The following is a 14411-nucleotide window of genomic DNA, read 5'->3' on the forward strand; positions in this document are numbered from 1 at the left end:
TATCTATTAATTCTATAAATGCTGATAAACATGATAAGTTATTTACATCTAACATTATGACTAGCCCTATACCCCTTCTTCTTCTTTATCATCTTTTGATTTATCATTTAATAAATCTTCAAGATATAAACTAGGTGCACGTACAACTCTTTTCGGAGGTGGTGGAGCCAATTTCCCATTTTCCAAATATGATCCATTAATAGTAGACCCATTAATTGAAGACTCATTCCCATCTACTGTGGTTGATGTAGTGGTGATTCTACTTTTCTCATCAAACGCTGTAGAAACAATCGTGCTACTATCATTATTATATCTCAATATCAATGATGCCAGAGAAGTACTATGTTGTTTCTGATATAATGGCAATTCAAAAGTTTTAAGATCCATAGTGGGACTAATGAACATTGAATTTCTTGAAGGTTTATTTGTCATCATTGGTTTATTATTTCCTAAAACACTATCACGATAAGAACGACCTTGATTAGATGATGTTGATGAACTTGATAAATCAGTGGTGTTGTTATTACTATTACTGAGATCTAAAATTGATGAATTTCTTGAATAAGGAGTACCTTTTTGATTCAATATTTCCGTTAAATTGGTATAATAAGTTTCTTTTTCATTCATGGCTTGTCGATTATATTTAAAATGAGCAGTTATTCGATATAATATAATCAGTAATAAAATGGCTCCAAGAATAGCACCAATGACTATGAAGACTAAATTGGAAGGTAAATTTGAAGAATATATGTAGGGGTTTTTCAGTACTGGTATATGAGTTATGGAAAGTGTTGGTTCACCAGTTGATAATGTTGGCATGGCATCTTCTGTGGCATCTCGAGCTACCAAAGTGGGTGTAATTGATAATGTGGTTATATTACTGGCATGTTTATGATGGTGGTGAAGTTCAACTCCAGTGACTTGTTTCGCTATAAGCAAAAGTATAGCGGTGATCATTTTGAAAAGTAACAATTGGGAGGGTGGAAGAGTGAAAGAAATTCAGGAAGTAAAAAAGGAACGTAATTTGAATCTGACCTCTTCAAAAAAATCTAAGAAAAAGAAAGTTTGAAAACTCAATGCATTATATAGATTCAACATCATTTGATGATTTTAGATCGTAGAGATGTAGTTACGAAATAACCATGTGTTCAATCTCAAATGAAATTTAATTCAAGTAACGTTTCTTAAAGTATTTGGATTGTGCATCAAACCCATATATTCAAATAATTTTTTTTATAAAAAAGACGTGTTTATGTGTATAGGGGTTGAGGGTCGGGGCTAAAGTTTCCAAAAGAATGTTTCTCTAAATATAGACCCTTCTACAACATACACAATATAGCAATCAAATCATATTGTGAGAGCTTAATCTGTGTGTAGTAGAATAATACCAACGACTCTATTCTCTGTTTATTTTCTTCTGAAAGAGAGTATATACGTATTGTTATTAGACTGTCCCACGATTACTCTATTGAGATTGTGATATCTTTCCAATAGAGATTATTGGGAACTGTTCTCTATCTGCAGAAGTTGCAAAAACAAAAACAGAAGAAAATTTGAGGCGCGTAAAAATTTTTATTTAACGGAATTCGGAAAAATTTCAATTTCTTGATTGTACGTGTCTATGTGATACCCCCCCTTCATCTTTCGCCCTTCCAATATCAAAACACCAATCCTTTATCTAAAATGCACTTGCTTGGTGTGTGCATATTCCTTTTCACACTGCAGTATCAATCTATTTTTTTATGTTGAAACAAAGTGTATATATATTACAAGGTACAAAATTTTACTCTACAGCATATAGTATATAATAATAAGCTAAGAAACAACTCCCTCTCCCGATTTTAGAATCTCCAATTTTCATCAGCTGATTCAATAGCCCAAATGAACTTTTCTCTTAAAGTTTTGGTAAATAATTTTTCAATAGGAACATCAAATTTTTTAGAAAACATAACAATTAATCTTGGATCAATATAATTCATTTTTGAAGTTCCTAAAGAAACTTCAGAATTATCTTCTTTATCTTTTAATTGAATTGAAACATTAAGAATTTTATTTTCAAGAGTTTCAATTTGTTGTTTTAATTTTTCAACGGTAGCATTTTTGGTGACTATTGGTTTACCAGTTTTCAATTCTTTTTGATATTCTTTTTCTAATTCATCAATTTTATCTAATTTATCTTTTATATCTGATTCAGTTAATAATGGTTTACCTTCAAGTTTCAATTTTTCATTATCACGTTCTAATTTTTTTTTAGCTTGTTCTCGTTGTCTTTTAATTATAGTATGATGAATATGTTCAATATCTTCTTTGATTAAATCATCAATTTCTTCAAAATATTTCGGATCTTTCTTTTTTAATTTGGGTTCTAATTGTAAAATCATCTTCTTTAATCTAATCTTTTGCCACATGAATTCTTTTAATTTGTCATTAATTCTCTGAACACTATCACCATGGGTTTTACTGACCGTACGCTGGTGATTACATAAAATAGCCACCGTTCTATTGGCAGCATTGAATTTAGCCACTTTTTCCGCCACTGTACCTTCATTTTCAATTATATCAATTTGATCTTGCATGGTTTTCGAGGCATTATATGTACGGAAAACTTTTGCTGTTAATCCTTTCATATAATTTTGTAATTGTCGATTGACTAATGAAGGGTTTATACGATCAAATAAATCATCACCAGGTTGTTTAGGAGATTTTTTGAAAATTCGTAGATTTTTGAAAACTTGTTTATCAACTTCAACTTCTTGATAAAATCTAATTGAATCTTTACCCAAAAAATCGAAAATAACCTTGTTGGGTGGTTTTAAAGTTACATGTTCATATCGTAATGAACAACAACCAACGGTATCGGCTTCATCCTCACCTTTTTCACCACCAGCCCTCAATGCAAAAACATCAATAAGATACATAGCCGTGGCCATTTGTCTATCTTGCATTTTCTCTGATTTTAACATTTTGGTATAATCTTTTCTAATAGAATCAACGTGATCTCTTAATTTTCTCGCCGTTTCAAATTTTTTGAAATCGGATTGACCTTTAACTGAAGAATTATTAGCAAATCTAACGTATTTCAATGAATCAGAAATATTTTCTTTCCACATGGCTAACCAAGTGACTTCATTATCATGTCTAATTTCCCCCCATTGATGGCCTGCAGGTGGTTCAGGTATTTTAGCATCTTTACCTAAATTCAAAGTCACTTGTTCCGGCACTACTCGACGTTTTAATTTCCCAGTTTTAGGATGTGCACCACGACCACGGAATAAACCTGGAGGTTCAATACGGAAATTCCCCACTAATTCTTTTCTACCATTAAGATAACAAGTCCTATAAGGTTCTTCTTCTTTTTCTTTTTCTTCTTTGATTCTTTTCTTTTCTTCCCTACTCATGGCCTTTTTCTCTTCACGTAATTTTTCAAAATGAGCATACATTTTACTAAAATCTAATTTTTCAAATTTTTTAATTTCAACACCACAACCACCACATTCTTTTAAAACTTCCAAAAAATCATTGAAAAAATTCTTTTGGAAAACTGGGTTTTTAGCATGATCAGTTTCTAACATTGCTCCATAAAATCCGGCAACTTCTTCTGCTTCTGGAGGTAAATTAACTGGTTTATTGTTATAATATAATTTGACATGAGATGGTAATGGTTCATATGGTGGTGGGAACATAACACCGTTATGTTCTAGTGTTTGCCATTTGATATAACCATCACCTTCCTCTTCTTGATTCACTTCCCACCATTTGTACCCTTGATCTTCTTCAGGAGTTTCAGATTTAACCGATGCTTGTGAATCTGATTGAGTTTTGGATTCTTCTTTCACTTTAGTGCTTGTGGCTTTAGATTCCTTCTTGACTGTAGTTTTCTCTTTCTTAACTTTGGTGTCCTTTTTAGATGTAGATTTGGATTTATTGGCACTTTTAGGTTCCTTTTTAACTTTAGTTTCGGTTTTAACTTGTTTTTTTGCTCTACCATTAGACAATTTTCTCTTTTTCAATGGGACTTCGTCTTCATCTTCTTCATAATCAGATTCAACCCTCTTTTTCCTGGATTTTTTAGCTAAAGGGATATCATCATCTTCATCGTCTTCATAAGTGGAAGCTGAAGTGATCGAGGATGATTTTTTAGCGAGTCTAGACAAGGCAATGTCTTCTTCGTCTGATGAACTCATAGGAATTATGCTATATGAACGAACAAATAATGGATTTAAATAACGGAATACTCTTGGTGGTGATGATAAGAAAAATAATCTGTTTTTATTATTACAACCAAACTGATGAGTAAATTGATGGAAATTGTTCTTACTTGATTTGCAAAACAAATTCCGTGATAAATTTAGTAATAATGATATTGTTCTTGAATTGTTTTTTGGTTATAAGTTATAAAATTACTTTCTATTTTTGCCCAATTGCTAATGAGATGTGTGGTGAAATTAATGATGAAAAACTTTTTTATATATAAAAGAAGAAGAAATGAAAATTGTAATTTTGGATTGTTTGTCAAAAAAAAAAAATTTTGTGAAGGTCGCAAGGTTATATTTAGTGATTGAAAGATGAAAGATGAAGATGAAAGATGAGGTGTAATAGAATGTGGGAGACATCATTCTCAATAGTAAAAATGATTAACGTCGCGCCTAAAACCATCACCAAAAAAATAGTTGGGTCGTGTGAGTGGGGAGAAACAGAAGTTAGTTGGTATTTTTTTGACCGTGTTTGAGGAATTCTTGTAAGACGTGTCTTTGTACGGATTATAGCCAATGATAGTGTGAAACAACAACTATTGTTTTAGTTGGAACAATATCAATTAGTCAATAGAATTTTGCTATTAAGGAAATTAATAAACTAATTTGATTAAATCATAGCAAATATGTGGGAGGAGATTGAATGAATAAGTGTTGGGTTATTTTGATACCCATCTTTCAACCCAAAACATCTCTTTCCCCCTTTAATCCATCAAAAATTCGTATCTCGTATATTTTTGAAGAAAAGTAACCTAATATTGTTTGTAGATTATTTTGCAATAATTTTGGCACCAAATTTTACTCAAAAAATTAATATACTTTAAAGCTTAGATGGATTAGATTGAAGAAGAATTATCAATAACAATAGCAATTTTTTAAATCGAAGATCTTGGATAGTGGTAGATAAATTAGTTGCACCCAAACAATGAACATGTCTTTTAATACTACGAACAAGGACTATAACATTAATGGATGATGTAAATAAACAAAGAAGGTAACGAATTGTGGCTACAACATATTCAAATATTGGAATAGATCATCAATTACGAAGTGGCTAATGCTGAATTAACAACTGTGATAATTGTCTATGGCCAAACAATTTTCATTTATCATTAGTATTACTCTACGACAAGGCGTTTTTCAATATTCCATAACTCAATTCATTGATCTCACAAAAGCTCTTATTCATCTTTTCTGTAAATTAAAAGTAATTTCTTTTCTTAGGTTGTGTTTGTTTCTTTTTTTTTCCGATGAGGCAATTTGAAATGTTTAAAAAATTCGAGGCGAATGAATTATCGCGATGAATTGCCGTTCCAAATAAATTATGCCATCGCATCTAACCAACCATGATGTCAAAACGCCCTAAATAATAATTGATCTCACATAATACATAATCATTTGATTAGTTGATTTGGCCCTACTGATTAGTAAAACTTAATTAATTCATTCTTTGTTATCCCCCCTTTATTTGGGCCCCACACAAGATTATTACTGACTTGTTTTTCTTGGCCAAAAAAAAATCCCCGAAATCTTATCAATCAGTGTTGAGATACTGGGACGTGAGTGGATGAATTGATCCGAATTGATATCTCGTTTAAGTTTACTTTAATACGTATAATGGACAGATAATTGCAGCTCATCCAAATTGCAAAATTTTTCAAAACTAGCCACACCACTGGCTCATCTCTTCCATTTAGTTTAACAACTGTAAGAGATAATTTGAGGGAAAATAGTCCTAATTAATTAATCGATCTGCATCTCTCTTATCAATTGATCAAATAAATTATCTCAATCAATGACTAAAAGTAGAAATTTTTCTTGCTTTTCTTTTCCTCCACATTAAATTTTTCCTTTGTTTTATTAAGCCTTTGTTGTTTTTATTTCTTTTTTTTCTCTACTAGCAGTTAGTCTTTATCAATTTAACTAAAAACCATTATTTCATATTATCAACAAATATTCATATATTCATATATATAGATATATATTTGCTATTGTTTCTATTAGAATTTTAGGTTTTTTTTGTTCACTTTATATTCTCCTTTTTTTATCAAATCTTCTCCTCTTCCAGTTTCCAATTAAACTCTAAATATATCATATATCTCCTCAATATGCCAGAAGATTATGAGAAATATAGAATGGGTAGTTCAAATGAATCCCATCAAAAACTGGTACAACCAATATCATCATCAATCAGTAAATCAAACAAAAAAACTAAACATCAAACTGATTTTGTTCAAGATTCAGATATAATAGAAGCTTCAAGTATAAATGATGAATTTGGTGAAGTCAAAAGAGATTTAAAAGCCAGACACGTTTCTATGATTGCCATTGGTGGTACTATAGGTACAGGGTTATTTATATCTACAGGTTCATTACTTCATACCACTGGTCCAGTAATGTCATTAATTTCATTTTTATTCGTCACAACAATTTGTTTTTCCGTCACACAATCTCTTGGTGAAATGGCTACTTACATCCCTATTTCTGGTTCTTTTGCTCAATTCGTCACTCGTTGGGTCTCCAAGAGTTGTGGTGCTGCTAATGGTTGGTTATATTGGTTCTCATGGGCTGTCACTTTTGGTTTAGAATTATCTGTTGTTGGTCAAGTTATTCAATTCTGGACTGATGCCGTGCCCTTAGCAGCTTGGATTTCTATATTTTTCGTTATTTTGACAATTTTCAATTTTTTCCCTGTGAAATTTTATGGGGAAGTGGAATTTTGGATTGCTTCGATTAAAATTATTGCCGTTTTCGGTTGGATCATTTATGCTTTCATCATGGTTTGTGGTGCTGGTAAAACCGGTCCTGTCGGATTCCGTTATTGGAGAAACGGTTATGCTTGGGGTGATGGTATTTTAGTTAACAATAATGGTAAATATGTTGCTGCATTTGTTAGTGGGCTTATTAACTCCATTTTCACTTTCCAAGGTACTGAATTAGTTGCTGTTACCGCCGGTGAAGCTTCTCCAAGAGCTCTTAGAAGTGCTATTAGAAAAGTTATGTTCAGAATTTTGGTATTCTACGTTTTGTGTATGCTTTTCATGGGTCTTTTAGTGCCTTACAACGATCCAAAACTTACTCAAGATGGTGGTTTTACAAGAAATTCTCCATTCCTTATTGCTATGGAAAATTCCGGTACTAAAGTCTTACCACACATTTTCAATGCCGTCATTGTCACAACCATTATCTCAGCTGGTAACTCAAACATCTATTCTGGATCACGTATCCTCTATGGTTTAGCTCAAGCTGGTGTTGCTCCTAAATTTTTCCTTAGAACCAATAAAGGTGGTGTTCCATTCTTTGCCGTTGCCTTTACTGCTGCATTTGGTGCATTAGGTTACTTGGCCTGTTCCAGTCAAGGTAACAAAGCTTTCACTTGGCTTTTGAATATTACTGCAACCGCAGGGTTAATCTCATGGGGATTCATTTCCGTAAGTCACATTAGATTTATGAAAACTCTTCAAAGAAGGGGTATCAGCAGAGATACCCTACCTTTCAAAGCTTTCTTTATGCCATTTAGTGCTTACTATGGTATGGTTGTTTGTTTCATTGTGGTTTTAATTCAAGGTTTTACCGTGTTTTGGGATTTCAATGCTAGTGATTTTTTCACTGCTTATATTTCTGTTATATTATTCGTTGTTCTTTGGGTTGGATTCCACTTTTTCTTTTATGGATTCGGGAAAGATTCTTTTAAAATGAGCAATATTTTGGTTCCATTGGATGAATGTGATATTGATTCTGGTGTTAGAGATATTAATGATGCAGAATTTGATATTCCACCACCAAAGAATGCATGGGATAAATTCTGGGCTATTGTTGCATAAACGTTTTTTTATATATAATTCTATAAGTTTAGACTGTTTTTTAAAAAATTTAATTACACATTTGCATAATAATAAAGATACCATTTACTTGTAAAGATATAAATCTATTCAGGGTGCAAAGTGATTATCAAACTCTTGGAGTGCTTGACTTTCTTATTTCAGTAACTGCATCAATAACCTTATCAAATATTTCTTTWTTTTGCGGCAATCACACCTTTAGAATCTAATGTTCTGCCATTACCAAAATTCAATGGTGCACCAGTAACATCACCTACTTGACCACCACTTTCGTATATTAAAATGTTACCGGCTGCATGGTCCCAGATTTTCTCACGGTATGTATCGCTTACTGGCAATCTGAGATATATGTCTGCTTGTCCACTTGCCAACACACAGTATTTGACTTGTGAGTCGAGGTTAACAGTTTGTTTTGCCACAGTGGTTGGATCAAAGCCCAATTTAGCTTTGATTTCAGCTTGGGTTGAATGCGAAGAATGACCTTTTTCAACACCTTCAACAACTTTCAACTGGCTAGGGTTTGTGTGGTTTTGCATTTTTATTGGTTTTTGTTGTGACAATGGCTCAGTACCTTCTTTGAACAACTCACTGTAGAATGAGCCAACTCCTTTGACAGCAGAGTACAACCCACCAACAACCCCTGAATGTTCTTCGTTCGATACAATGTTTTCCAGTAAGTTTGGACATCCAATAACACCTAATACCACTTTCCCATCTTCAATCAATGCCAAACACACTGCAAATTGGTCACCTCTGAGGAATCCTTTGGTCCCATCAATTGGGTCCAATGCCCAGAATCTCCCCTTCAGTCCACCTTGCGAGTTACCATAATCGATGCTCTGGAACACTTTGTTCTTGTCTGTCAATGTTCCAACAACATCATTGTACACACTAGTTTCCTGTTGGATCTTGATGATTAGACTTAATACTTGGTCAGCTAAACTGCTATTTTCCTGTAATTCCTGTGAATCCTCTTCACCAACAATCTCGTCGCTAGGGAAATTCAATTTAATAGCGTGGTTGATGATCGCTTGCAGGGCAAAATCTCCAATAGTCACAGGCGATTTATCATCCTTGGTTAGTGTACCAGACCTGGCAGTCTGCACAATGGAATCACTCAATTGTTTAGTGAGCAACGAGGCACGCTTCACAGCCAAAGTTGCAACTTCAAGTTCCTTCTGATATGGGTGAGTAGTGTGAGACATGGAAATGAAACGAGTGAATAGATTTAGTTTGGTGGTGAGTGGTTTATATGTGAAAAGTAATGATACAAGCAATATGGAGAGTGTTGAAATGAATAATGTCTTCATTCAATGGAGGAGTAGAGTATTAGTTGAAGCAACTGAAAAAAATTGATATTTGTTGATTAAGATTCAGAAGAAAACGTGAGATTAGGTAAGCGAAATGGTAGCTGGAATTCCACTATAAAAACCTAAAGAGAAATAAATAACCCATACATCAATTCAATATTCCACATAACCCCATTTGTCTGAAATAATTGATGTGTATTTGTAAATAATTACGTCTTTCAAACATCAAAAAAGGGAAATCTTTGGCAATGCATTGATTATTGGATCCATCATAACAATCAATAACTTCGTTAATAGTTGGTCTCGTATCTGTCTCAGAACAATTCAAATATATTTGGTTATCAAACTGACTATATCGGTTAAATATATTTTGATCCCTGGGTAAAGTCGTGATAACATCATTCTTATGAATAACTCTCAAAAATTTCCTTTTAAACTCGTTATGTTTAGCTTCATTCACACTCCCTAACACTTTATCTCCCCAACTTACAAAATTTTCATTTCCAAGCAATGGTTGACCCATTGTGACCAAGGTTAGCTTATCAAAACCTAAATCAAGATAATGCAACCCTAGTAGATAGGCAATTGAACCACCCAATGAATGGCCCAAAATAATTAGTTCATAATTATCATCCTCGATACAATCATTTAACTCCTCCATTATATATGGATGTATAATAGATAAGGTTCTTGTATAGTAATCATGAAATCCTCTATGAACTTTACAATCGAATCCACAAAGCGGTAGTTTAGTCCCAGTATTCGAATATGGTATCATATCAACTTTTAAATCAGTTAAAGTGTCGAATATTGATCTTGTCCCTCGAAGTGCAACAATTATTGTTTTTTTGTCTTCTGCAATTGTTTCATTATATCTAAAGATGTTTGATGTTGTTTTGGCAATGTACCCTGTAACCGAGTCGTCGAAATAAAACTGATAAACTAAAGAAATGTTAGGAAATCTCTTTTCACAATTCAAATTACATTTAAATGGTTCTTCTATTCTGTTGACTTCTGAAATGCAATACGATATGTCAATTAAATGTGCATATGTATATAGATTGGAATAGATCTCGGAGTCAATTGGTGTGGTGGGGTCGCGGTTATCTATGAATATCGAATTGTCGTCGTTGATGGGATGAGCGCTTATTAGATGCAAAATTTGGGAAACAAATAACGATAAGACCAACCCTAAATACATTTGCTAAAGGTTTTCACTTCAAGAAGTCTGTGGACAATGAAACATGAAAGTATGGAATTTGAATTGTTGGAGGAGTAGTTATCAGTTGGTGGTAAATATTATATGTAGTAGAAGAGAAAATAATTTAAGGTGTGACTATTTTTTTCTCTCCGTGGGGCTGACAATACTTTAACTAAATGTATCAGATTGGCTGAATATTTTAAGCTGTCAGCTGTATACTAGGACCAATATCTGAAAATGTTTGCTAAAAGCAGATTCATTGAATATCTTGCAGATACAAACTGATAAATCTAGAAGTTCATCAACAATAGTCTGCTATCTTTGTAAAGTTTAACTTCACAAAATAAAAAACCACTCAGATAAAGCCTTAATGTTGTTAATAATCTCTGCTTTGTCTCTACAAAGAATCACGCTAGTAAGTACCATGTAAGTTAATGCATCTCAATAACCACTACAGTGATAAATTCTTTCAAAAATATAATAATGAATCTGTTGATGTAGCACAAGCAAAAAATGCTCACTGTATATTTTTTTCAGTGATGTTCTCAGATAAACACTTGAAAAAACTGCGGATATCAACTACACCCCCCAATCGGCACTAAATGAAATCCAGATCCATGCGATGTTCAAAGCATTTATAGCATTATTAATATTGTTAATTGTGTGCTGGGTAATACAGCTACTACCAGTAATAGCGGTTCCCTTCACGACACCTGATGCAAACATCTATTTATCATATTATAACAATTACAAATTTGGAGTATTTGGGATATGTAATGTTGAACGACATATATGCTCAAAACCAAGTATTGGATATCCTTCCACTAATAGCACATTTTATGCATATGACAACGATGAATCTTTTGGAACTGGTGGTATTGTCTTGCCATCAGATGTACGATATACAATTTCCAAGTTATTAGTGGTTCATGTTGTTGCCTTTTGCTTTTCGAGCTTATTGTTGATAGTTATTTTTGGGCTAATCATAATACTATTTTTCAAATACATTAAGACTAAGAAGGACCTAGAAGGTATACAACTCAACGATAGTCTGCATGAAATAACCATACACTCTGACGAAGAAGATAACAACAACAACAACATTGACAATACAAATCATAATAACAAAAGGGCAAGCGTAACCATTAATAAAACAATATTTGATTTAACTCCTTTTTTAAATCTAATGTTAGTGTTTACTTTTTTTTCAGTGTTAACTACGTTGTTGGCTTTTTTAGCTGATATTTTATTGTTTACCCCGAACTTGTCATACCTTGGATGGCTTCAATTAATACCGATTGTGCTGATGGCTTTAGTCACATCGATGTTGTGTTTCATCAAGCGATCAATTTCTTCAAGAAAGTTTTTTGAAAGTGAATATCGATATGCTAATGATGATATGAGAATAATGAGAAAAACTTATGTTGATGAGTTTTGGAACGATAATGCCAGTGACGATGGATTCTATGTTTACACAGATGGATTTTACACTAGAAATGGCGACAATGTCCAGCAACCTACTTCCAATACAGCTGGATCACTACTATCTGAGCACCACGATGTCAGCATTGTAGAACCAAGAACTTTCCTTGACACTGATGATTCTAGACGTGGAAGCAGTCCACATGAGTTCATAGAATTACAAAATTTACGACCAGTATAATGATTAATTTATACATATTAATAGACGATTTACAATAATATTTACAGATCTCCGCCAAATCTGTCGGCCAGTCAGTTTTCTAAAACTCTCATCAAATCGTTGTCAACATGGACATTGTTTTCAGTTAATACTCTAACAAATTGAGCTTTTTGTAACGGTAAATTAGTAGTCACTCTTTTCAATGTTGCAAACAAGATGTGCTGGTATTTTGATAAGATTAATTGGCATTGATTTGAGGTTTTAATCAACTCTATTAATTTGCTAAATTCGTGAATATTCCTTATGGTTGTCAAGACTATTTGTAATGATAATTCGTTCACTCCTCTGCTAAAAATGGCCAGTTTTAGGAACGATAACTCTTTTAATTTTGTTTCGGGGTCACTATTAACGAAATTGAGTAAGAACTCATTCATTGTTGTTTCTGAAGGACACACATCTCGCTTGATAAGCACCCGGATCAACTCCTTGGATAACTCCCAATTCTTTGAGGCTAACAAATTGGCCAATTTATCAATAGTATCGGATGGTAGTTTCTGAATGACACCAGGATGTTTTTGTTTCACTGATAAATATAACTCATAATCAATGTCGCCATGTAATCTATAACAAATATCAGTCAATTTTGCTAATATCTCACTTAAACCTTCGACGGTATAATATTCAATATGATTCCGCATAAACCCAACAAATACTGCTAAGGATTCAATAGAACTCAAGTTGTTCAAAACATAAAGTGACAAATTATCCACCGTAATCATGTCCACTAATTCTGATGGTGGGATATCTCCATGTTTTTTCAATTTAGAATTCTTCAATGCCCTTGTTTCTTGGAAAAGTTTTTCAAAATTATCTCCATATTCTTCAATAGCTTTACTGATTTGGGGTGATACGACAGGATCCCAGAATTGCATTGGAGAAATTTCTTTCAAGTCTTTAATTTGATTATTGAAAATTCGGCACCAACTATTCAAAATACTTGTAGCCTTGAACCTGGTTGGTTTATTTGTTCCTGTAAGTAAATAATTTTTATCACCAAATAGATATCCATCTTTCGACAATATGCTTACTAGAATATCATTTGAGTTAAGTTTTACCACGAGATCTGATACTTCTTCTGGATTTATCACTTCATGATGTATTTTTTCTAAATTGTCGTAATTTGGTTTTAATGGAATAGCTGCTTTATTTTCTTCTGGTGTTAGTTTTTCTTCATCAAATATATGCTTTGTTTCATTAGGAAGAAACAGAAAGGGAGATCGAAAGCGTTTTACCAGGTATTTCCTTACCTGAGGTAATGATCTTAATATCCTTGTTTCTAGCATGGAAGATACTTTTCAGATATAGGAGCTTAGGCTTGGTTTTTAAAATTTTTCACAGCAGTTTTGTATATTTTTTTCTCCACCAAAATATTCTTCCGAATTGTTTCTTTCAAAGTTCTTGTCAAAACCATTTTAATATTTTTACGTTAACACTCAACAGATCTGCCAATAATGACTTTCAAAAGAATTACTCTATTGATAGAATTGTTTGAATAGAATGAATAGACTATGTGATGGTAGTATAAACTCCAAATCAGACATGTTTCAGAATTGTTTGAAGTTTGTCCAACTGACCGTTATGCCAGTCATATAATACAACCAATATTTCCAGTGAAATGCTGTATTTGATCAAACTACTCAACAAAGTCAATGATTATTGTCTTGCTTATTCATTGTTTGGTCATGGTTGTTGCACACGATTTACAGCTTTTTGGTGATTTCAAGTTTGAATTGTCAGACAATTGGAGAAATGATTGTGCCAAAAAAGCATTGGAACCAATAATAAATCAATGCGCTGAGGGTATTGAGACAATCTCCCCATTCCAACAGAAACTGATTGCAATACAATTATCAATATGTGAATTTGAAAATGCCGAAATATCCTATCCCAGTGAATGCAGATCTCAGAATTTAGACACTTGTATCTTGTTATTGGAAAAGTCGCCTCAATACTGGACAACTTTCAGTGGCTACTACAGAGAAATAAGAAATATATGCCATCAAGTAAGTTTACCATTTGCTAAAGATCAGATTTTACAAGTGTATGGGAATATTAACTGAGTTTTACAGAACATTAATGGATGAAATGACTAATTCGAACAAC

The 14411-nt window shown here is 32.9% G+C and overlaps 8 protein-coding genes across 8 annotated transcripts; 3 read left to right on the forward strand and 5 right to left on the reverse strand. All coding sequences in view use genetic code 12, as the record gives it.

The window, feature by feature from the left end:
* Window positions 1-66: 66 nt before the first annotated feature.
* Window positions 67-957, reverse strand: CAALFM_C600940CA (pheromone-regulated protein; the record flags this gene model as incomplete). Its single annotated transcript, XM_709211.1, has 1 exon — window positions 67-957. One exon carries the CDS (start codon window positions 955-957, stop codon window positions 67-69), a length of 891 nt encoding a protein of 296 aa, XP_714304.1.
* An 884-nt stretch (window positions 958-1841) lies between these two features.
* TOP1 (DNA topoisomerase 1) lies at window positions 1842-4184 on the reverse strand (the record flags this gene model as incomplete). Its single annotated transcript, XM_709212.2, has 1 exon — window positions 1842-4184. One exon carries the CDS (start codon window positions 4182-4184, stop codon window positions 1842-1844), a length of 2343 nt encoding a protein of 780 aa, XP_714305.1.
* A 2177-nt stretch (window positions 4185-6361) lies between these two features.
* On the forward strand, window positions 6362-8077 carry CAN1 (Can1p; the record flags this gene model as incomplete). Its single annotated transcript, XM_709213.1, has 1 exon — window positions 6362-8077. One exon carries the CDS (start codon window positions 6362-6364, stop codon window positions 8075-8077), a length of 1716 nt encoding a protein of 571 aa, XP_714306.1.
* A 194-nt stretch (window positions 8078-8271) lies between these two features.
* On the reverse strand, window positions 8272-9255 carry HAL21 (3'(2'),5'-bisphosphate nucleotidase; the record flags this gene model as incomplete). The annotated part of the gene is made up of 1 exon (XM_709215.2): window positions 8272-9255. A coding segment is annotated over one exon (984 nt), but the record flags the coding sequence as incomplete, so codon positions are not given.
* Window positions 9256-9553: 298 nt separating this feature from the next.
* On the reverse strand, window positions 9554-10606 carry CAALFM_C600980CA (uncharacterized protein; the record flags this gene model as incomplete). The annotated part of the gene is made up of 1 exon (XM_709216.2): window positions 9554-10606. The coding sequence occupies one exon, from the start codon at window positions 10604-10606 to the stop codon at window positions 9554-9556; it is 1053 nt and encodes a 350-aa protein (XP_714309.2).
* A 622-nt stretch (window positions 10607-11228) lies between these two features.
* Window positions 11229-12269, forward strand: RIM9 (Rim9p; the record flags this gene model as incomplete). The annotated part of the gene is made up of 1 exon (XM_709217.2): window positions 11229-12269. The coding sequence occupies one exon, from the start codon at window positions 11229-11231 to the stop codon at window positions 12267-12269; it is 1041 nt and encodes a 346-aa protein (XP_714310.2).
* A 71-nt stretch (window positions 12270-12340) lies between these two features.
* On the reverse strand, window positions 12341-13591 carry CAALFM_C601000CA (uncharacterized protein; the record flags this gene model as incomplete). The annotated part of the gene is made up of 1 exon (XM_709218.2): window positions 12341-13591. One exon carries the CDS (start codon window positions 13589-13591, stop codon window positions 12341-12343), a length of 1251 nt encoding a protein of 416 aa, XP_714311.2.
* Window positions 13592-13990: 399 nt separating this feature from the next.
* On the forward strand, window positions 13991-14368 carry KAR5 (Kar5p; the record flags this gene model as incomplete). The annotated part of the gene is made up of 1 exon (XM_709219.2): window positions 13991-14368. One exon carries the CDS (start codon window positions 13991-13993, stop codon window positions 14366-14368), a length of 378 nt encoding a protein of 125 aa, XP_714312.2.
* Between the last annotated feature and the right edge of the window lie 43 nt (window positions 14369-14411).

This window comes from Candida albicans, chromosome 6, assembly GCF_000182965.3.
Source record: "Candida albicans SC5314 chromosome 6, complete sequence".
NCBI classification, from domain to species: Eukaryota; Fungi; Ascomycota; class Pichiomycetes; order Serinales; family Debaryomycetaceae; genus Candida; species Candida albicans.